Raw genomic sequence first — 24,795 nt, forward strand, 5'->3', positions numbered from 1 at the left:
CATGATATTTCATAACCTGATATCCAGATTATTTTAAGGCAGTTCACTCCTTACTATTATGATTCAATTAGTTTAAGACTCAAGCATTGTCCATGACAGTTTCATTTAATGTTGGAAGTAAATGACAGCCATAATAAAGCTTTACCATTTCCTACTCAGGGTGTTTTATGAATTTCTTTGATTAGATGTGTAATGTAATCATTATAAACATAGGTTTACAGTAAGGAACGGAGACCCAAAAAAACTGTTGTTGGCTAGAGATGGAACGTGTCTAGTCATCACTCACGAAGAACAAAGGACAGAATATCAGCCTTATTTGTAAAGATTTTCTCTTTTCATAGTCTCACTTTTCATGTGTTGCTGCTAGCCGAGGAATTACATTTTGTGTATACTCGGTTTATCAGTAGAGTACTTTTTTCTGTCTTTGTATTTTTAAAGCCAATCGGATACTTGTTACCAAGGCCAGGTAGAAGGACATGGGACTGACTGTATGGGAGGAAACCTCTTTCCCACGCTGTGTATTAGTAATATTTGACTGCTCTTGCAACCTCCAGCACTGCAATAGTGATTGCTTTGTTTGTGTTTATCCCTCTTCCTTTAGCAGGGGACTTGTTGGATTTGTGTGGCTACTGACTTACTGCCAGTGTTCCTGCTTATTCCTGCCCGATCCAGTCCCATCCACATGAGTGTAAAAGGAGATTCCTTTGGGCTGAGCTTTGCCGAGTACAAGCAGTGTGCACGCCCCAGAAAGTACTTCTGTGCTTCTCCTCCACAATTCATCATGACTAAATTGGGTTCGCTGGGGTTGGGGCCCTCTGCATCAGAATAGGGGGGTGACAGATGAAAGGGACAGGGTCCTAGAAGTGCCTGTATTTTTATTGTTAACTCCAGTGTAGTATGCGTTCAGTCTGATCAGAAAAAGCAGGTCTCTTCATTGCTTCAATAGTGAGCCAGGCCAGAATCAAAACCTGAATTCTGGGAAAGTTTGGATCTGCAGCCAAATCTTGTAAGTCAGGCCACACACCAGCACTGATTTCCAACCGGTAGCTCCTCAACTACAAATGACATCTTCATAGACATACTAGAATGCACCACATCCTAGTAACAATGAGAGCAGTTGTCTGGGAAGATAAAATGACAATTCAAAAACTAAATCTGAAAAACACAGACAAACATGTTACGGGCAGTGACATTGCTAGAATCAGACTTCACAAAACTGGTGGCATACTGTGAATGTCAGCTCTCTCGTTGAGCCCTTCAAAATACTGTTGCCTTTCTGTAACCTTCATTTAGCTCCTTTGATAAATATAATCAGGTTAAGCTTCTTACCTGGATGTTTTGTATTCTAAATCTATTTAATTCTGCATGTCTCTCTGCCACTCCATTTGATGACAAAGTAGCTCTCTCGCTGTCCAAGGTTTACCGCCTGCTCTGCTGTACAGTTTTAAGAATGTGTAGTATGAGAAGGGAAAAAACAATCTCATAATTTTGTTTAGTCTGACAGGATATCTCTCTGTGTTACAGTTATTATAAACTGGTGACATTTACGATAAATTGTTTTCTTTAGTGTTGGATGAAGCATGGTGCTTCAACAGTTAAACTAATGCTGGGCATGGGTTTCTTTCACCCTCTCTTAGATGCGTCATTCCTGTAACAAATTCCCTTGCTGAGAAATCGAGGGAGCATGTAGAAGAAGATGAGTACAAGATTCCTTCATCCCATCCTGTATCCCTGAGCTCCCAACCACCTCACTGTCATAATATAAAACCTCATATTAGGTAAGGTAATTTGCAGCATTGCACTGCTTTGGAGAGGAGAATAAAATCATTTTAGAATGAACTTTTGACAGGTTTTCTAAAATCTAATTGGTTATAATCATGGTGAAGCTGCTTGCCTTCTGAATGTCTAATCTTTTCATGCTTGGATTATTCATGCCCTTTTATTCCCCTGGTGGAGTTGAAGGAGAATAGAAGCCATAAAACTCTGTGGTTCAGCATATTTGTATCTCTGTGGTTCAGAATTTAAGTAACAAAATGCAGAACACAGTTGAATCAATACACGGTGACTATCAAAATACAGCAGTACTTCCCACGGTTTCGCACTCCCCTTGTCTCCTGTGTACCAGTGTTATAGCAACTTCTTTAAATTTTTAGAGCCCATTTCACAGAAGACCTTCCTGTGTGTTTCACAGGGAGAAAACATTTTTCATTCAGACTTAATATCTCTCTTGCACTTTAAATATACCTTAAAATAATATCCCCGAACTGTCACAGTCTCTGAACCATTAATGGGTTGTGGCAAGTAGATTGGAGTCAAGAGAAATTGCAGATGAAGGCTGTGTGGCTCATGACGAATCTCTTGGTCCCTGACTCATACAGCTAATCTTAGTGTGCGGAATGAAGATAATAATCAGGAGAGAGGCTGAAATATCAGAAGGGACCAATTACTAGTAGTCTTATAGGTCAAAAGTACTATCTTAAAATCAGTTATTGATCTACTAAGTTCTGACTCTTCTGCAGCCTAAAATTCATTGATACGTTAGGACTTTTTTTCCTTTCAGAATGTGATGTCAATGCAATAAAACTCAACTTTCTCCTCATTCCAGACTTAACCAGTTAAGGTCTGATTTTACATGTTTAATAAAAGAGATTTAGCCCAGTGTGGTGAAAAAGGTCACGTTCTGACTACTTCATCTGTTGAAGTTATAAATTCCTGGAAATATAGTCTGTTATTAACAGAAATGCAGACATGACCTTCTGTGCATAGATGTGAATGTTTCACTGATCTTTGAGTGTTTTCTAGTCATGTACCCTTAAACTCCCACCTATTCTTCTGGGGAAAGATGTTTTGATTTTTTTAATAGACATTCAATGTTACTGCATAGAATTGACTTTATGGGACAGACAGGATTTTAAAACTTTACATGTATGGGCCTATTTATCAGGGGTTTGATTTTGTTTGTCCCACTTGGGAACCTTTCCACCAAGTCAGCCATGTAGTAGAGAGATGAGTTGCCTATATGAATGGAGGAAGAATGGATGAACCACGAACATGCAGGAAAGAAGGAGAGTGCTGCATAGGAATAAACTCCATTGGCTCTACAGCTGCTTAGGACTCCTACTATAGGGGAAGTCCCCAGATAGAGAATGATAGGAAGTTTCCATTCCCTTGGTACCTCCTGTGTGGCACAAAAGGAGTGGAGTGGGGCTGAGAATCTTGTTCAGTATTTTGCAAACCATCACAGTTATGCATTTCAAAGCTGAATTTCCCACCATTCCATCTGCTATTTGTTTTTAGCCTTGTTGATCCATAAAAGAGATTACCTTTAGCAGGTCATGGGTCCCTTGGACCATCAGTACTAGCCTAATGCTAATCCAGAACATCCCACACAGAAAACGTCCTTAATTGATAGTTAAAGTTGCTGCAATGATTTCATGTAATAACTCCTGTTCAAATTACATATATAACAAGAAAGTGAGGCCTAAAATAAAAACCTGTGACACTTAAGAAAGTACGGAAACGACCTGTTGAATGAATTTATATAAATATTCCAAATGTTACATTAACTTTCTGCTGTTAGCTAATGTCAGTGCTGAAGTGTAAACATTCAAAATTATACATTTCACAAACAACATTGATTCTGACCAGCAGCATATACTTAAGAACTGGAGCTAGGCGATATTTTTCATTCAAAAAAGGTTTTTTGACAAAAAAGGACTTATTTTGAAGATATGACAATTTTTGTGGAAAATCGCTCTTCCTTTAATTTTTGTTGCTGTTGAAAACACAAAACCTGAAATCTTTTTGTTTTTCAGTGTCTGAAAATTTTGTGTTTTTTCCACAAAAATTAGAAAGAAATTAAATGATTTTTTTTGTTTTTATAAAAAAAAAGGCACCCCTTCTCACCTCTTGTTTTTCAGCAAGCTCCATTAGGAGCTTTTTCAATGCGTTTTTCATAAATAAGTGAATTTATTCAGCTGTGTAACTAGTATACATTTTACTTGCTGAAAGAGTTTGTAATTTTATGGAGTCATACCAAATTCCTGTTGTCACCTTCAAAACGCATCACAAATGTTTGGTAAGCATGGGTATGCCTATTGGCCTCTCCATTTTGAAGTTAACTTGGAGATTTTACACTCTGGCTGGCTGCCTCATGAGAGTGCCTAGTTTTCTAGCTGTGACAAGGACTTCATAAGGGGCCAAAATAATCTTAAAATTCTGGATTGAGCCCAGATACTTTAAAGGAGATAGACACAGCAGTTGTTATTGTGGATGTCATGTAGTTCTCTGGCTATTGAATTCCAGCATCCCATTCTGCGCTTTTTTAATACATGTTTAATTTAAGACTTAAATTAAACCACCTGTACTAGTATTATAGTACTCTTCCAAAAGTCATACTATAATATACCAAATTGATTGCATTGTGCTTTTCTGGCTAGATTCTTAGTCAATTGATTTGTTTTGTAGCTGACTTTTTAATCTTCTTGCCAGATTTGTGTGTTGTGGAAGGAAAGGAGAGAAAAGACGAGTGTCTCAGTATAACAGTCTAATTAGGCCCCTACTAATGTAACACAATTGAATCATTCTGTTTACAATGTTTCTCCAAAAAATATTTCCTTAAAGAGGAAAAAAGTACCTGAGATGTAGGATGTGGGGTGTTTAATACTTGCTTACTTTGTATTTCTAGTGCAAAGGATATGTTATGGCCAAGACTTCCTCGTTGGCAGGGAGTTGTGTTAGGGCACTTCGTTGTCAGTGGAAAGTCGTCTTTCCTCCTTGATAAGGAGCCAAGGGTGGATTATTCTGTACAGTATATTTTCAAGTGACTTAATCAGTCTAGCTTCAAGGGACTCAAGCGATGTTTCTTTCTCCACTTCTGTTGGAAGACTGTTCTACAATATAATAGGTCTTACCAATAGGAAGGTTTTTCTTCAGATAGTCAGGAAAATAATTATTCTTTATTTTCATTTCATTATTCCTATTTATAGCTCCTGGGACCACACACAATTCCATTTCCTTTTTCCTGTTTATATGCTTTAAATAATTGCACATGCTTTATTCATCCATCCCTTCCATATGGCCAGCATATGGTGAAACTCTAGATCTGCTAATGGTGAAACTCTTGATCTCTCTAGCTTGAAAGGGTCAATGATTTGTGAGAATGGTGTATGTAATGTGACCTATAGCCTTCCCCTAACTGAAGAAGCTTATTTTGACCATTCCTACCTATACAAACTTTGCAGTTCTTGTCATAGAGTTGAGGTGCCTCCATTCCCCAGTTGGTTTTTAACACTTGTTCAAGTAGCACATAATTCACTATTGGGTTATTTTAGTTTCCTGTTAGTATCCTGAGCCTTTTAGCAGAGTTATCATATTATCCACTAAGGATAATTTGTATTTTTATGCCAGGATTTTCCATAGCTTTTTACTTTACTGCCTGAATCACCAGGATTGCTACTTCTGGGAAGTTTTAGCAACCAATTTGACACTTAGGCTTCTTTTTACAGAACAATTTGTTTCCCTTTGGAAGAAAGGATAAAACTGAATATAAAAGACAAAGCAATACACCACTTTTTTGACAACAGTGGATCTAATGGAGACTCGCTAAATTGTTTTGGGCAGAGTTAATTCTTTTATTTTAAGTGTTTGACTAGGAATATTACGGACATGCACTATTTCCATGGGTTTGTTCTTGTTTAAAGGGTTTTATTTCCAGTGTATTTACTGTTTGATTTCAGTAATAAAATAAGGATGAATTTACATATGTAACTTTACAATATGGAGAAGTAGCGTATTCTAGTAGACTGAGCTTTGGGTTGAGAGCCAGGAATTCCTAAAGTCTAATCCCAGCTCTTCCACTATTTTGCAATGGAGGCTTGCGTAAATTACTTAATTTCCGTGCCTCAGTTTCACCATCAGCAGAATAGTGTAATTTCGCAGAAGGCTGTTGTAAGGATTAATCTGTTACTGTGTAATATGCTTTGAAAGTGAAAAACACTATATGAGTGCTTAAAAAGTTGTTATAACTTGCATTCCTCCGTTTGTTTTGATGTAATCTATGTAGTGCTATAGCATTCATTTTGTGATTTGTGGGATGAAAACTCAGGTGGTTGGTTGATTTCTTCCTTTGATCTATTCTTTAAGGGTGTGCGAGAATGGTCAGTGTGCTGCTTCAGAGATGAAGAAATCCAAAACCCCGGAGTTAGGTGTGTTTTTATTTATTTGTTTGTAACTCTAGAAGAAGCCAACCAGTCTGACACAATTAGAGGTGCCATAAGAAAGCATTCACTTCTTGTTGTTTCTTTGTTATTCAGGAGATGCCTTTGATGCATCCACTGCTCCAGTATCTTTACCACCTGCACGGCCTCCTACCAGAGACAACCCAAAACACAGCTCTTTGCTCAACAGGACACCCTCCGATTATGATCTTCTGGTGCCCCCTTTAGGTAGCAGACCTTTTGCTGTTAAATCTTTAATGGTTAACATAGTTAAAATCAACCAAATACCAAGCTTACTGCAAAACAAAATATAATAAATTCATAGGTTTATTAAGAGTTTCAAATGATGTGGGCTAGATTATTTGAAGAAAACAAGTGTAATTATGCAGCGATCTGCAGTCAGTGCCTGTCTCAGTCCAGGCACTGAGCTCTTTCACCTTTACACATTAACATCCGAATCCCAACATTAGTCAGTTGGTGAAGACTGATCCCATCATAGAAGGTGCTACACCTGTTTACTGCAAAAAGGGAAAGTTTACCATGGCTGTGTCAGGATTTAGTGTCGTGCCAGAAACGGATGCAACGGCAGTTTAAATTCATCTTCTGATGGTAAACAATAGAGAAACCTTTTACTCTAAAAATCAGATTTTAGTCACTTAATATTGGAATTAGTCAAATTTCAAGTTCTCTAAATTTGGGGAAGGGGCTGACTTTTTATGTGCGAATTTGAGTTTTCATTTTATCATATAAAAGGGAGTGACTAATAGCACCACTGGAGATAATAAATCTGAAGTTTGTTTCCTTTACATCAAGAGATTAAGGTCTAAGACAGAGTACGATCAGTGCCCAGAATCATCAAACATTGCCATTCCTAATCCTAGTCCCCAGTTCCCTCTCCTAGAACCTCTTAACTTCTCCAGTTCATCAGACACCAACCAAGCCACCCTCTCAGCCATGCTGGGGGTCTTATGCTTTCCCTCTGCCATCTTCTATAGCAGGTGCAGGCAAACTTTTTTGGTCTGAGGGCCGCATTGGGTTTCAGAAATTGTATGGAGGGCTGTGCCTCCCCAAACAGCCAGGCATGGCCCGGCCCCCACCCCCTATCTGACTGCCCCCGCTTCTCGTCCCCTGATGCCCCCCCTCCCCCAGGACTCCTGTCCCATCCATCGCCCCCTGCTGTCTGTCCCTGAACCTCCTGCCCCTAACTGCCTGCCGCCACCCCATCTAACCCCCCTCTCCTTCCTGACTGCCCCCCCGATCCCTATCTGCCCCCACCCCTATCCACACCCCTGGTCTCTGAGTACCCCCTGAACTCCCCTGCCCTCTATCCAACCCCCCCTTCCCTGCCTACCCCCTTACTGCGCTGCCTGGAGCACTGGTGGCTGGCTGGAGCCAGCCACGCTCCGCGCAGCACAGAGCACTGGGTCAGGCCAGACTTTCTACAGCTGCATTACCCCAGGAGCTCTCAGCCCTCGCAGCCTACGGCGCAGTGAGCTGAGGCTGTGGGGGAGGGAGGACAGCGGGGGAGGGTCCAGGGGCGAGCCTCCTGGGCCAGGAGCTCAGGGGCTGGACAGAATGGTCCCATGGGCCGGATGTGGCCCGCAAGCTGTAGTTTGCCCACCTCTGTTATATAGCCTGCCCAGAGCTCAGTTGTGAAGTGTTGCTCCACTATGCATGCCACCCATTTTTTTTTTGTCTGATTGCTTTCACTCTTTGATTTCAGTATGCTAACCCACTATGCATTATAAGGTGTCTTAGCTCACACTCCAATTTCATAGTGCGGTAACAGAGAGTGCAGAGAGCAGCACAAGTGGGAGGAGTGGGAATTGCACCCTTTAATAGCCCTGAACTTGCACCTGCCTGCTCCTCTCACATAATGTAGAGGGTGAGGTCTCCCACGAATCCCCAGGACTGCACTTCTTGGCCTCTTAGGCCAGATCTGCTTATCCCTGTGTAAGGTGACAAACAGTATACATCAAATCCAGCATGGTCAGCACATTTTATTTATTTATTTTAGTTCACTGAGTTACTGGTAACATAGCTATCATCCCTCAGTAATTTTCAGTGTGCTCTTTTATTTCACTTGGGTGCAACATCTGCAGACTGGCCACCAACACGCTGATTATTTTATAACCTAGAGTAAACCTTTAAAAAAAAAAAACTGAGTATACTAAAAGGTCATTCACAGCATGTTTTAAAGCATTCAGTTGAGCCAGTCTTACAATTTCATTATTGGAGTCACTGAACTTCTGGAAAACCTTAGGAGTAAGAGCCTTTGTTAGCAGCCATGGAAAATCAATTTTAAGCTTCCCTCTGTACTATTCTTAATGAAGTTTTGCTCTTTAAATGCAGGCGAAGATGCATTTGACAACTCCCCACCATCACTTCCTCCACCTCCACCTCCTGCTCGGCACAGCCTCACTGAGAATTCCAAACCTCTGGGCTCAGGAAGCAGACCCTCTTCAGGACATGAACTGTTCCTTCCTCCTTCGGGTAACAGTTGGCAAGCAAACCAAGTTTTTAATGTATTTTCATTTACAACAGAAGCTTATATGAGCTGATAAAGTTGTCATTGCCTGTTAGAAGTACCTTTGCCCATAGCTAACTGTCTAAAAACTGGAGAGGTTAGTTTTTAAAACTATAGAGATGAAACCTCTCAGAGAATATAAAATAGTCTCTACTTTTCTTTTCCCCATGTAATAGATAAAATCAATATTTTCATACTAGACAAGACATTTTGGTAAATAACATTTTTCTGATAGGAATAGTTATTTTGAAGTGCCAAGTTTTTCATTGAGTTCTGTGGTGCCAGTGTGCATCATTTGTCCTATCACCACAGAGTATTAGTTTCTATAGGACTATATAGTGTACAATTTAGTCGTCTTTTTGACTGGGGACTACACCAGAAAAGAAGGGCAAAGAACAACAACTTATATTTGATAGAACTGTCACTGTCAAATCTTACTTCTAAACTATATAAATTGTAAACCTCCCTGATTGCAGGGAACTGCAGTTCATCCCATTTTTGTTCATGAAATTCATATCCCCAAATCATTGTCTATTTCTTTCAGTCCAGATTTCAGCCTGCATATGGCACAGAAACTGTGCTACTGTCTTGATTGGTTTCCTCCTGTCAATGTACAGTGGTTGGGGCTCCATGCTGATTAAGTTGGTTCTGTTTGCTGCCTCTGATATAGATTAGTCCCAAAATGATTGTGGACGGACTTGTGGGCTGGGATACATACTATAGCTGTTGAGGGGTTCCCTTCTTTCTTCTTTGGGAGGTTTCAGAGGATTTTTTGGCCAATTATCTACCTATCCTAAGGATTCTATTTTGTGGTGAACTGCAAGGCTCTGTATTGTCACGTCTCTTCTTTCAGCAGGTATGTGAAGCTCCTGAGGGACACAGTAAGGCATTTTGGGCAGTGGTGTGAGCAGTATGCAGCTGACAGGCAGTTCTGTCTTGTTTTCATCACACCCTGCTGGTGTGTAGTCTTTGCTTTCCCAGAGCATGGATGACATTGGTTGTTAGATTGAGAGCAAGCTGGCTAAGGCTCCAGACAAATTAGCAGTGACGCTAGTGGGTGGCAGAAATGATCCCGAAAGATGGTTTGCTTACCTGTTAGAGAGGTTTTTGGTTGTCCCTCTCTTGTCTAATAGGCTCACAGATTAAGAGGTAATCTTGGACCCCATATCCGCCATCCTGCCAAGATAGATAATTAGTTAAACTTTATTTTATTTTTAACACAACCCCACGCCCTTAGCTCTGATTCAGAATACTGTTCTTTTACCGGTAATCCCCAAATATAAACGCAGTGAAAAATCTGTTTGAAAAAGAAACATGTTGTGTCCACATTAATAATACACATTGATCTGCCTCCACTGCATGTCGATGTAAGTGCATAATTTTTACCATAAATCAACAGTCTTATGTACTTTTCCTTTTAAATTACATTACAGACACAACATTATTCTCCAGGAAGAGCAATTATAGAAATACTTTACTGAAAAATTCTACCATAATTTGACACCTTAAATTTGGATAGTTCCCACTTAACTACATCACTTAAAAGAAAATAGTTAAATTCCGAAATCAAGATGATAAAATAGAATACACAATAAGAATCCATGGTTCAGAGTTGAGGTGGTTGTGTTGTGTTAAATGTGTATTCCTTTACAATAACTTGTTCATTATGTGGACAGTGTAAGGTTTATTATGTCCTTAACTATTCATTCCTTACATTTAAGTGCTTAGGTCATTAGTTTTCAAACTGTGGGGTGTGCACCTCCTGTGTGGGGCGGGGGAGGCAGTGAAGTTTTCAGCCAGGCCAAAGGACCTGGTGCTCTCCAGCTCCCAGAGGAACAGCAGATCCTTGTGTGAACTCACTTCCCTTTCTCCACTCACGCGGTCTCTCTCACACACGTGCGCACGCACCCCCTCTCCCACCCACCCTCTTGCTGTGCTGGGAGTCAACATGGTGGCAGCACTACCACGCGCATGTCTTTGCCCCCAGCATGCACATGTTCACACAGGGAAGAAGGCAGAGCCACCTCACACATGCACTAGTGCTGCTCCTGGCAGTGGGATTTCAAATGGGGCACATGATCCTTCTTCCGACACGTGCTGGTCACGTGGAGATTTTTGTGCCTCCCACCCTCTGCAGGCTTTGAACTTGGCACCATCCAGATTCCCCTTCCCCTGTGCCAATGGGGGAGGCATTCCTAGGACATGAATCTCCAAAGGCGGGTGAGTTGAGGTACCGCTGGCTCAGGTTTTGTTACTGTTGTCATATGTAAAGGATGTTGTCACTTAGCAACCTGAACTGGGTTTTGAAATGTTCAGTTGTTTTTGGAATGATCTTCTGTAGTGGTGTTTGTCTCCCAGAGACAGTAGTTAGTGAGCCAACGTTTTCAAACATAGGTAGCAGAATTAAACTTCTAAATCCAGGCACTTAAACTGACCTGATTTTTTCAAAAGGGTTGAGCTCACAACAGCGCCTGTTGTACCCAATGTCAATTTAGGTGCCTAAATATTGAATTAGGAGCCTAAGAGAACACGTTTTTGAAAATCTTGGCATTGATGATTATTGCGTTGTCATTTATTTGTCTTGCAGTAGTGCCTAGGGGCCCCAGGCATGGACTAGGACCCTGTTGTGCTATGCGCTGTACAAACACAGAACAAAAAGACAGACTGTGGGCAGGTCTACACTACGGGGGAAAATCGATATAAGATACGCAACTTCAGCTACGTGAATAACGTAGCTGAAGTCGAAGTATCTTATATCAAATTACCTACCGTCCTCACGGCGCGGGATCGATGTCCGCGGCTCCCCATGTCGACTCCGCTACCGCCGTTCGGGTTGGTGGAGTTCCGGAGTCGACAGGAGCGCGTTCGGGGATCGATATATCGCGTCTAGATGAGACGCGATATAACGATCCCCGAGAAATCGATTGCTGCCTGCCGATATGGCGGGTAGTGAAGACATACCCTGTGAGCTGTCTGGGGCAAGAACTATCACTGTAAAGGTCAGTCCAAAAGTCATGTATGTATTTGGATATTTAAATGTGTCTCCAAGAAATACCACATTGAAAGAGGCATGGCTCTAGAGGTGTAGACATGCATTAGCAAAAATGTTGTTTACAGGGTCAACCAAACCATCAGGTAAAATAGTATTTTCAATACTTCTAACATCGCTACCTACTGTTAATGCTACAAATAGTTTTGTTGCACGTTTTCTGTTTAAATGCTGTATTCCTTTTGCTCAGCAAAAAAGGGGGGGGGATAATTATCTGAAACATTTAGAAATCAAGTTTACATTTTTCAGTTCACATCACACTATTGCAAGGAGTTGTATCAATCACATATAGTAAATCTGCCATATTTCATTAACACACAGCAAAAAATAACAAAGCATAACAATGCACAAAGTGTTTGTCTTTTAACTTCTCTTCTGAAATGGCAAGCTCATTTGAAAAATACCCCTCAACTAAAAGCTTCAAGTAAATGTGTTACAGTACAAGTACCTGAGAGTAATTAGATGAACCCAGGAGACACTTTCTGACATTTTCTGCTATCTGTCAAGATCTGAGTGTTGAATAATGTGCTAGTACTCTGTACTTTTCTTGACACAGTTCAATTCACCATCCATCTTGTCAAATAAGCCACTGCATATGGATGACTTTGCAAGTTACAAGAATCAAAGGTTCATGCTTGTGAATTGCAGGGACAGAAATTACTCTAAAATTGAGTAGCGTTGATAAACGAATGTTATCTGCAATTCACAAGGTTATATGTAAAATATTTGGAAATAACATAATAATTTAATGTAACTTATAAATGTTCACACAAAATCTGGAAAGAACATTTTATGGTCACTTAACATTCTCCATATGTACGTATTAGATATGATCTGTACTGTCATTGTTCATTAATCTTATAAGTGCTTTTGACTACACGGAGACACATGCTTGTGTGGATTGATATTTCATTCTTTTTCTGAATATTTCTTTAGACACTGATTTCCAAAGCCTTATTATGATTGGTGACAGTACAAGCCTTCAGGTGATTTCCAAGCCATGCAACAGATGTAGTGAGTGTACAGCCAGGACCTGATCACCACAAAAAAAACATACATATCCCTACACCCACTGTGGTAAATGGATTGAAGACTCAGTTGAGGAAAGCAACCTGTTCAGGACAGCTCTTAAGCATTGCTTAAAGTTGAGCACTTGCTGAAGTACTGCCTTCAATAGGGGCCTAAAAATGGAGAAGAGAGAATTTTCTAATCTTCTGCTTCGACTTTTTAATCTGTCTTCAGTAATTGGCAAAGACAGACACAAAGCTTGCTTACTCCTATCACTAGTTTCTTTAATATGTGTTAGGGAGGGAGACTATATTAAGTTAACCACCTCCCCTGGTTATCGCTAGACATAGTTACATCCCCACTGTGTGTGTGTGTGTGTGTGTATGTGTGTGTCAGTCAAAGGGAACACTCCTGTTTGCATTCACCATCCCTTCTCTCCTGAAGCTTCTTGTTCATACAGCTCTAATCTGGCCCCGTGTGCATGAACCTTGCAAACGTTTTTAACTTTAAGTATCCTTTTGTTTTTATAGATCTCTTTTTTGATCCGGCTACTAGTGTAATTCCTTTGCCTCCTGCTCGAAGATTAACAGTGGAAAATGTCAAAACGAATAGAACATCCCAGGACTATGATCAGCTTCCATCCATCTCAGGTAAGAATAAAAACTGTGCTTAGACAAAGTACCAGCCTAAGAAAGCAAGTAATCTTAGCTCAGACAAACTGGCAGACATCAGCCAGTGCTCTTGCATTGCTATCCTGCTTGTTAGGAAAGTCTGCTGGTATTCACAATAAGAGCTGGCAATTCTCTTCCTACAAAAAAAAAAAAAAGATAGGTAACCATCAAAGGAACAGTGGAGATGGATCTTCTGAAAGGACATAAAATCCCAGAGTGGCTGGTCCATCCTATGATCTGTAGGGTGGGTAGACTAAAAGAAAAATTGTTTCCCCTTTTATAGGTGAGTCCTTTTAATCCTAGCCATAGACATTAAATGCTTATGTGAATTCTGGTATCCCTTTTTTCTTCTTTTTTTAAGATAAGGGATTTTCCCTGTTCTTTTGGAGATCACAAGAGATCAGAAGTCATGCAGGGGCCACTGTGCCTCTTGATTCCAATTTTATTCTCCTTATATTGCTCTGTGGACAAAATATAATTTAAACCTCTATATTGTTCTCTCAGATATTTACCAATGTGACTTCTGTGGGCACCGTAAAACATTTTAAAAATACACAGGAAACCCAAAAGCAACTAAAATGCCATATCCAGTTTGTAACAGCCCAGTCAACATAATGTAACAAATTGAAAAGATGGCCATAGTATATAACATCTCTGATCCAGAAGGAACCTCAAATGTTTCACAGTCTAGTTGTAATGGATCCAATCCTATAATTGGATTCACATGGCTGGACCATTGCCCCCACACAGATCCAATGACAGACTAAAAGTTTATAAGGAGCTACTATGAAGGAGCTACTATAAGTTGGGTGTATAACTGGTTGGAAAACTGTTCCCAGAGAGTAATCATCAGTGGTTCACAGTCAAGCTGAAAGGGCATATCAAGTGGGTTCCCGCAGGTTCTGTTCAATATCTTCATCACTGATTTAGATAATGACATAGAGAATACACTTAAAAGTTTGTGGACAATACCAAGCTGGGAGGGAGTGCATGTACTTCGGAGGATAGGATTGAAATTCAAAATGATCTGGACAAACTGCATAAATGGTCTGAAGTAAATAGGATGAAATTCAGTAAGGGCAAATGCAAAGTACTCCACTTAGGAAAGAACAATCAGTTGCACACACACAAAATGGGAAATGACTGCCTAGGAAGGAATACTGCGAAAAGGGATCTGGGGTCATAGTGGACCAAAAGCTAAATATGAGTCAACAGCATAACACTGTTTCAAAAAAAGCGAACATAATTCTGGGATGTATTAGCAGGAGTGTTGCAAGCAAGACATGAGAAGTAATTCTTCCACTCTACTCTGCACTAATTAGGCCTTCACTGGAGTATTGTGTCCAGTTCTGGGTTTCACATTTCAGGAAAGATGTGAACAAGTTGAAGAAAGTCCAAAAGAACAACAAAATGATTAAAGGTCTAGAAAACATGACCTAAGAGGGAAGAATAAAAAAACTGGGTTTGTTTAGTTTGGAGAAGAAAAGACTGAGGGGGAACGTGATAAGTTTTCAAGTACATAAAAGGTTGAAGTAGGAGGATGAAAAAATGTTTTCGTTAACTTCTGAGGATAGGACAAGAAGCAATGGGCTTAAATTGCAGCAAGGGAGGTTTAGGTTGGACATTAGGGAAATCTTGCTGTCAGGGTGGTTAAGCACTGGAATAAATTGCGTAGAGGAAGGTTATGGAATCTCCATCGTTAAAGATTTTTAAGAGCAGGTTAGACAATCACCCATCAGGGAGGGTCTAGATAATAGTCCTGCCATGAGTGCAGGGGGCTGGACTAGATGACCTCTCAAGGTCCCTTCTAGTCCTATGAGTCTATCCTTTTATGTATAGTAGAAAACACTTAATACACCAATTAGTGTACTCACCTTTGCAGTACAACACAGCAGCTATTTAAAGGGTCACTGTCAACTATAAACCTAGTCAGTTAAAAAGAAATAAAGTAATAGTAGTTTCATTATTACCCTAGTCCCTGAGTCCTTTGCCTATTTGCAGTCAGTTTTCCTGTTCTTTACAAATGTATTTTCTCTCCTTTTGCTGCAATGAAAGCCCATACAATCAGGGGAAACTGGCTAACAGAGGCCCTGAGCTAATCATGTGAGTAGTTTCACTGAGTTGTGTGCATGTAGCTGTTAGGATTGGGCCATGATGAACTGTTGAGGGCAAACAGTGAAATTGTACGTATGTAAACTATTCTCAAATGCACAAAGTAAACACATTGAAAAACATGTTGTTGTTTTTTTTGTCTGTCAGTTTTAGCAATTGTAGGTGTTACTTGCAACAACAGTAGGTGATAGATTTTTCCAGCCAAAGTGTGATTGATATATATTTTTAAACAGTAAAGTTGACATTGTTCCTTTAACAGTATGTTACACCAGTATACTGCAGTATAGATCAGGAAGTGAAGAACACTTTCCAATTGAAATTACAGGCAGGATTAAGCATGAAAAGTGCCAGGGGGATTTTTAATGATCACCACTGTTTAGAACCTCAGTTTGATGTCTCAAATAAATGATAGCGTTTTCAAGACTACAATTCCCCTAACAGAATGCTGGTGCTCACTATTTAAATAGCATTGAAAATGGGTTTTATAGCACGTGTGTTAGTTTATAAAATCTTAAGGGCAGGGCTCTTGCCCCATTCTGCTAGGCAGAAAGACCCAGATTCTGACTGAAGGGCTTCTAGGTGCTGTTTTAATATACATATTAAACAAGCTAATTATCTTAAAGGTATTAGAGAGACAAGGTAGGTCAGGTATTACCTTTTATTGGACAGACTTCTGTTGGTTAGTGAGACAAGCTTTTGAGCTTACGCAGAGCTCTTCTGAAGAAGATATTACCTCACCCACCTTGTCTCTCTCTAATATCCTGGAATTGACGTGCCTACAACAACACGGCATACCGTTTTCCCTCTGTGCCAATATAAAAACACAATGGTTGCTTCATCCATTCAAAATAGAAGATAGTGAATTTTATATTATTTCTAAGGCTTTTCTTTAAAGCTCACTTAAAAAGGACTTGCTTGCTTTTCACACGGTAATTTACATTTCTGCATAATCTTTTAATGGATATGCTTTTTTTCATGGGACTGGTGTATTTTAAAGCCCTCCACAAAGGAAGCTGATGTAGAGAAGTTTTTAATTTTGCAAAATGACTGCAAGATGCTTGCTATTTAAGATTTCAAATAGTTTTCTTGATATTGCTTAGTAAATACTTCATTACTTAGATGTTTTGCATAACCATCTTCTTAAAATATCCATATGCTTTAACCTATGCTATAAATATACTAATCCAGCATGCTGTGTACATAATAGTTTTCCATTTAATTTGAATTAAATGACAACTGTTTGTTAAATCATGCTATGCTATAATTGGAAAGTTGTATTTGTAGTGGTTGTAATTCCATCCTATGGAATTAATAAGTTTCAGAATGAACAGATTCAACTTACTTCAGGTTTCCAAAAGATAACCTTGTGTGGAGACTATAACTTAGTGTTTGAGTTATTCCTTAACCATTCATCTCTGATAGCCAGCAGTAGTTCATTCAAAACCTCTTTTAAGATTGCTGTTGGATCTGTGTTAGAAAGGAAGTGAATGTAGTCCACTCATTAGAGCAAATTCTATTCCTAGCACTTCCACTGACTCACTGTACACCTTGTCACTTGACCTCTCTGTGCCTCAGACTGTCTATTTATAAAATGGGAATAATACCTGCTTCACTAGAACGTTCAGCTTAATTGCTGACTTGTAAAGGCAAATGTATCTATCAGGTATATTTTGAATGACAGCCCTTTAGAATTCTTTAATATCAAGAAAGTAGGTGACGTATGGTGAAATATGGTATGTTTTTTTTGTCTGACACCTGTCACTTTGGTATCTAAGTACCAAACACAGCAATTTATTTAGCACTGAAAATTTAAAAAATGGCTCTCAATTTCCACTTTTTCATTGTTCCATAGGATTTATATATAACACAAACATTGTGATGGTGTAAATTCTGAGGGAGTTCAGGTAAAAATGAGGGGAGAAATCACTAATTCTAGAATGAACACACACACACGAACACACACACACACCACCTTTTCTTCTCTTGCTCAGCTGCGATTTCCACTGCCTTGGACCTTTGTGCACTCAGTTACACCTGTGGAAAGTGGGTGTAACATGCTACAAATGGTATGAGTGAATGGAGCAGTCTGACTTCTGCACTCACTTTGCTCAAATGTAAATGACTACCCAAGGTGCAAGGTAGAGGAGAATCAGTCCCCTTGTGTATACATGTATTGTATCTCCTTAGCATTGCACTTGTATGCTCTGTGCAAAATGGGTTCAAAGCTGTGCGCCTTTCGGAGCCTGCCTATGATCTGGCCTTTTTAATGCACTGTTATGCCATTGTCCACATTGCTCCGGGGTCCGCTAATAAATAGAAATGTAAAGTCATGCTTTGCCCTCTTTACATTATTTATAAATGAGAAAGGAAAAGTTCATCTGGCTCAGTGCATTTTTGCTATTGTTACATACTTAAAGGTTGATTTAAATATAGTTCAGACTCATCTTGTCTGCAAGCATCTGCATGAGCACTGTGATGCCTTGTAAAGCCCCAGGCTTTAGGGCTCTGAGGAAGATTTACACGTTCTTAGCATCCTGCAGTGAGGCACTGAAGTTCGTCACTTGGGCTCCCTGAGCTCCTCAAAATGCGAGATCCCCTTGGCTCTCTAATATACCCTTGAAGGTGTTTTTTCCTCTACCCCAAATAGACTTGTCTGCCTTCCTCCACTCCACAGAGACCCTCACATGACAAGCCTGCTTCCTCACTCTCACCCACCAGCAGGCGTGCTTGCATGGTGCCGCTAATCCCTGCTGCTTCCCAGACTGGTAGCAGCAGCTGATGGGGACATGTTTAAAAAGCAGGAAGGGAACAGAGGGGGTGGCTCACTGCAGGGGGAAATGAAGCAATTTGGCATCATTACCTGGGCAGCAAGAGTCCTGATTTATCCCTGCCTCTTAGCAGCCTAGGAGGCCTCTTTCTCCCCGCCACAGACTTTCTCCCCCTCACCTTCTGCTAGTGAACCATACTCGTTTATTAAATTAGCTGGTCCCCGTGCGTTATCTGCTTTTGGATTAGCTAGTTTCCTAAGGGTTGAAGGCAGCATGGAAACAGAAGTGTCCGTGATTGAGGCTGGCTGCTCAGAGGCTGAAACAATTAATTGAAATATACGAATATACAATTAACTGAAAATTCAGCTAGAGATTTTTTTAAGAATCCAAGGTGGCTGACGCATCAGTGTGTGTGTGTGTCAGGAAAGAAAGGCCTGTTTAAATGCCTCTGATGGAAGTGCAGTTTAAGCTTAGATTCTGAGCTTAAAAATACTAACAGGATACTCATATTCCGCAAAAATTGTATATGGACGTGAAGATATTGAGAGAGGTGTCAGCATTTTAAAAAAACAGGGAATTGAGTTACACAGAGTGAGGGCTGGAGATTTAAAAGGACCTGTGCTATAGAGACATTGGTGGAGTGAGAAGAAAATGCATGTGTTGTAAATCTTCAAAAAGAATTTAAAATGGTCTGCCTAAATGACACGATTGCTTCAGCAGGATTTAGGCAGCATGAAGTTTTTAGTCAAGGAAAAAACTCCAGGTTTGGGTCCAAATTGGAGATGCCAGTACTAGTTATTCATTCTCTCTCTCTCTCTCTCTCTCTCTCTCTCAAATTTAATTATTATTTGTTCTTTAGATACCAGTACTTTTCCTCATAATCATTTTTCTAAAATTGCTTTGATAGTCATATTTTTAGCCTCAGATTTACATACGTTATATTATTTGTCTTGTAATTTTCTAATATTGTACATACTTTCATTTTAATTATGGACCATATTCTTCAATAATACTGTAAATTGAATTTTGTAAAATAAGTCCAAATTCCTGATTTTACTTATTCCCCTCTCTTACTGGTAACTAAATTTCCTGAAATATAGCTAATCACCTAATCCTACAAGTATTTCACACCCCTTTCTCTAGTAGGCTCAAACCTGCCTTGTGTTGTCTTTTTATCATTAGCATTTACATAGCACTTTTCATCTTCAGTGTCCTTTATAAAGACAAAATAATCTTGTCTGCTGTTTTTCTAATCAGCATGTTGTGTAGAAAATAAGCAATGTTTCCAGCAAAAGATTAAACCCAGTCTTTTAATGTGAAATCTGAATAAAATTACTCTCATCTATTTGTTATATTAACCCCACCATCTTTCTAGAAAAATATTTCCTGGATCTTGTCTGACTTAACAATAGAATTCCCATACTGATACATTCAGAAAAGCTTGTTGGCATTAAAACTGAGTCAGGAAATGCATCTCGAAAAGATCTACTCCAGGGGTCGGCAACCTTTCAGAAGTGGTGTGCCGAGTCTTCATTTATTCACTCTAATTTAAGGTTTCGCGTGCCAGGAATACATTTTAACGTTTTTAGAAGGTCTCTTTCTATAAGTCTATAATATATAACTAAACTATTGTCGTATGTAAAGTAAATATGGCTTTTAAAATGTTTAAGGAGCTTCATTTAAAATTAAATTAAAATGCAGAGCCCCCCGGACGGGTGGTCTGGACCTGGGCAGTGTGAGTGCTACTGAAAATCAGCTCACGTGCTGCCTTTGGCACGTGCCATAGGTTGCCTACCCCTGATCTACATAAATGACTAGGTTGATCCATTGGAGACATTAACGTGCTCTGTGGGATTACAATCCAGATATTCTCCCTGTATAAAATTGAATAGCTGTATAACTTTGATAATGAAATTATTATGCTCCTTTGCATTACACGATATATCTGGAAGATTTGAAAAAAAAAAATGCTATTGCCACCAGTATAAATAAACTGGAAAATGTTATTGCCATCAGCTTTCTCTAATTACATATTGGAACACTATTTATTGTCAGTAGAACTTTTCAGAATTCTTCTCAAAGGCTTGAAAGCCTTAAAAAAAAAAAAAAAAAAAAAAAAGAAAAAAGAAAAAACTTCCCACTCAAAGCATTTTTGCTGTATGCCATCTTGTATTTAAGCTTCTTAGTGTAGTCTCAGCAAGGATAAAGGGGTTTGGGCAAAGTCCCAAGTTTACTCAAGTCCTAACCCCTTGACTCTGAAAAGATTAGAAGCTGTGGCTATTAGCTCTTTGCATCAGCACATCATGATTCTTAGTGGCAGTGTTAACTGTGAAGGTTAACATTCCTATGAAGCACTACAGACAGGCTGTAGCATACCCAGCCAACATCTGAAATGTATGAACTGTGATATTTGGGGAGGAAAATTTAGGGATCTTTTTCTCACCACTGAAATTCATTGGACTATTAATTTTTTTGAGGGACAGAATGAGGAAATAATGATTTTCCTATGTAGCAAGCACCCTTGACATGCATGAAATAAACTACAAATGACTGAAATATGTGCTCATGATGTACAAATGAGTGCTAGTTTCTCCTCTTCAGGTTTATTTGGTGAGAGTCTTCTTTTACATAGTTTACTGATTTGTACAATTTCCTGAATAAAAGTGTGACTAAATCCTTGTTGGTGATATTAATAAAATCTCATTGTTCAGAGTAAATGACAATTAAAATTCAGTTTTAATTTTTACCACTTATGTTTGTTTTTATACTTTTTTGCCTAGTTTGGACAATGCAAATATAGGCTAGTCCAGGGGTTCTCAAACTGGGGGAGGAGGGGCTCCTCAGCGGGTCATGAGGTTATTACGTGGCTGGTCACAAGCTTGTCAGCCTCCACCCCAAACCCCGCTTTGCCTCCTACATTTATAATGATAAATGTATTAAAAAGTATTAATTTATAAGGGGGGGGGGTCACACTCAGAGGCTTGCTATGTGAAAGGGGTCACCAGTACAAAATTTTGAGAACCACTGGACTAGTCACTTCCACTTTCAGATTCTTACTGCATTACTAACACAAGGCTGCACTGTTTAGGTTGTGAACACTTCTGGCGAATGTTCTAATACAGTTTCCACCAGAATTTCAAAGCTAAAGAAAGGAATTCATTAGAACAGTCCTCTTAATAGACTTTGTAAAACTTGGTTTTGAGTTCTCCCTTAACTTGAGGCCTGAACTACCAAGCACTACCTTGTTACATCGTGTTTAAACCAGTTTGTAGTGATTGTCTCTCTGGTTTTTTTTAAGCAGATGGTTCACAAGCACCAGCCAGACCCCCTAAACCACTTCCTCGCAGGACTGCACCAGAAATCCATCACAGAAAAGCATACAACTCTGACACCTCCTTGGAAAATGTGGATGCAAAAATTGCAAAACTTATGGGAGAGGGCTTTTCTTTTGAAGAAGTGAAGAGGGCACTTGAAATAGCTCAGAATAATGTTGATGTGGCTCGTAGTATTTTAAGAGAGTTTGCCTGCTTTCCTCCTCCAGTCTCCCCACGTCTCAATCTATAGCAGCATGCAAGTCCCTGCAGGAGATGAATTCCATGGATGTGTGTGTGTGGAACTGAGAGCAAGAGAGAGAATTTGAGAGAGAAGTTTTCTTCTCTTGTCATCCTTAGAAGAGGGTCTGTTTCCAGCAGTTTATCAGAGGAAGATGGCTGCTCTGATCAAGACTCATAGATGGGCCGAGGCTTCTGTATTTTTGCTAGCCATACTTTTAAAATCAGGGTTGAACTGACAAAATTATTTTAAGAAGTTTACTTCCCTTGAACTTTGAATCTGTGAAATGCTTTTTTCTTGTTTACAAGTTGGCAAGTTGACACTTGTACTGTGTTCCTGTTTAGATTCCCTTGTACGGTGGTCAGTTCAGCGGTAGCATTTGCCACATTTTCCATGCTGACCACCTCATCAACTAAATCATTTTTTCCAGAAGCTCTGTATTTCCATTTCTCCTTTTATAAGAGGCTTTAATGGTTTTTGCATTTCAACTTATCAAACAAATGCAAAAAAAAAAAAAAAGTATGTGGCCTTCACTACTGAGTGTTTTCTTCTGAGATTGCTTTGTTATTGAGAGAGGAAAAACTGAATGTATAATGCATTATTTTTTGTCTATGAACTGCCTTTTTAAAGGTATTTTGACAGTGACGTTGGGCAGCTTTTCTTTTTATTATGGATTGTGTTACCTATAGTCTTCAAGGTCTTGATCCATGTAGTTTCCAGTTTAAAAAAACACACATGCAGTAATGAACCTAAGAACGTGACATATGACAACTTTTAAAAATGTGAATGCAGATGTTGATGTTGTACTTAAGTTACATACCAAGGGCACCTGTTGTTCATGCCTTATGTATCCTTAGGCATACTGAATAAGGGGGAATCTTGCTGAACTATGTTAATGATCAGGTAAATTACAGTCCTGTCTTCTGCAAAGTGGATGACAGTTAATTTCCTGTTTGAGTGATTGTCCTCTGGTTCATCATGGCTTTAGGGACCAGTTCATATTGACATGGGAACTTTAAATCTTTGATGCACTGTTAAGTCCTAATGCTACTGTAGGAATACTTTTTACAAAGCTCTTTAGTAATCTTTCTGTTCACACTATTGCATTAGACTGTTTCATACTCAAATTCACTATCCCTGCATAGATGGAAACATCTTAGATCTCTTTGCCATGGGTGGAACAGTGTTACCTCAATCTGTTGTTTTTTTGTTTTTTTTTAATTTAAAGCACAAGTTGATTCAAGCCAAATCAAGTCCTTTGTTTTTTGTTCTTGCTGGACTCTCCAATTAAGAGTCCAGACTTTCCACAGTAATTCTCATATTGCTGCTTTCCTGTTCTTGTGGAAAACACTGAAATTCTCTTTTTTCCACTCATCTTACTGTTGAACAGATGAACCATGTGGAGGGTAGAGTAGTTCCAGTATTTTAGAATATGGCCAGTACATGATCTTGCAAGTTGTGATAAACTTAGGTTGTGGTATATATTTATTTCCTTTTTATCTTTCGTTTTTCTCCCTTACTCATGGCAAGTTGTAAAAGTTACACCACTTAGAAGATCAGATCTCAGCGACAAATGGATTTATTTTAAAGATTTAAGGACAACCAAACATCTCAAGTAAGGAATTCAAAGTCACTGAGAAAACCCAGTGGAAATTACCATTATATATCTAGACTTCCATTTCATTAACAGCTTATTTTTTTAAAAGAAAGAAATCATTCCTTTTCAGGATCACAAAGCATGGCATGATGGCCATCATTAATCTGCCTTGGTCCAGTGAAACAAGATGATCAGAGGTATTTGAGCTACAGGGATGAGTTTCTGTTCTATTTCAATCTAAGCACATGATTTCATGTACTAGAAAAGGGCATTTGCAGCTTCCTTTCAGTGTTCATTCTTTGGGTAGGGATAATAAAAGCTTTTGGCTGAAGTTTTACTCAGTGCTCTCTGTTTAAGTAAACCCCCCCCCCCCTTTATTTTTTTGGCACAAAGTATGCTGTTTTCAGCTCTTTTAATTGGTTTCTTTCCTGCATCATATTGATAACATTCTAGCATTTCAGCCAAATATAAATTCAAAATGATACATGCTGTTAAGGTAAATGTTGCAATTTTATTAGAATTGCTTAATTATAGCTCTAACATAACTGCCAGTAATAGCAACGATGGGAAAAAAATGCATTGCACGGAGAAGCAAACCATCTGCAGACCATGTGTTTGAATTTCCAGTCATATTGGATAAAACTGGCACAGATGCTCTCATTTTCTAAATTTTATTCAGGAGTTTATAATAGACACCACCATGTTTCAATTAAGAAGCAAGAAGAACAGTCATGTAAAATATTTTTAAATTATTTCTACACAAGCTCTTTCTAATTTTTTTTAATAGCATTCCCAGCCTGTTTGGCATGACTTGTTTTTTGGACATGTGTTTAAAAACCTTTATAATGTAATAGCATAGGTAGTGGCTTTACACTCTGAAAATTCCATTCAGATTGGCAGAGGCCCTGGGTTTTTTTGCCTTCCTCTGTAGCGTGAGGCACGGGTCACTTGGTGGAGGATTCTCTGCACCTTGAAGTCTTTAAACCATGATTTGAGGACTTCAGTGGCTCAGATATAGGTTAGGGGTTTATTACAGGAGTGAGTGGGTGAGATTCTGTGGCCTGTGTTGTGTAGGAGGTCGGACTAGATGATCATAATGGTCCCTTCTGACCTTAAAGTCTATGATTTGCTTTATCATCTAAAGATCATAGAATCAGGCACTCTTACACAATGGAATATGAGATGCCTCAGACCTGTTTCAGTTAATATCTTTAAAGCCAAATTGAGTGAAATTGCCTTGCTAGACTGTCGATGTTTACTGCACAGGACTTAATGGGCTCGAGAGGGGTAAAT

The 24,795-nt window shown here is 39.3% G+C and overlaps 1 protein-coding gene across 7 annotated transcripts in view; it reads left to right on the forward strand.

Annotated features, from left to right (window-relative positions):
* The window catches only part of CBLB (Cbl proto-oncogene B), a 218,035-nt gene extending 194,350 nt beyond the window's left edge, over positions 1 to 23,685 (forward strand). For 5 of the 7 annotated variants that reach the window (XM_039487025.1, XM_039487047.1, XM_039487033.1 and 2 more), the window contains 6 exons: positions 1,638 to 1,778; positions 6,145 to 6,206; positions 6,315 to 6,446; positions 8,571 to 8,711; positions 13,333 to 13,452; positions 21,652 to 23,685. In XM_039487025.1, coding sequence (XP_039342959.1) covers positions 1,638 to 1,778; positions 6,145 to 6,206; positions 6,315 to 6,446; positions 8,571 to 8,711; positions 13,333 to 13,452; positions 21,652 to 21,917 — 862 coding nt within the window. In that variant the 3' untranslated portion in view covers positions 21,918 to 23,685. The remainder of the gene's footprint in view (positions 1 to 1,637; positions 1,779 to 6,144; positions 6,207 to 6,314; positions 6,447 to 8,570; positions 8,712 to 13,332; positions 13,453 to 21,651) is intronic. The other 2 variants (XM_039487043.1, XM_039487057.1) reach the window with 1 other exon arrangement.
* The last annotated feature ends 1,110 nt before the right edge of the window (positions 23,686 to 24,795 follow it).

Source organism: Mauremys reevesii, linkage group 1 (genome assembly GCF_016161935.1).
Source record: "Mauremys reevesii isolate NIE-2019 linkage group 1, ASM1616193v1, whole genome shotgun sequence".
NCBI classification, from domain to species: domain Eukaryota; kingdom Metazoa; phylum Chordata; order Testudines; family Geoemydidae; genus Mauremys; species Mauremys reevesii.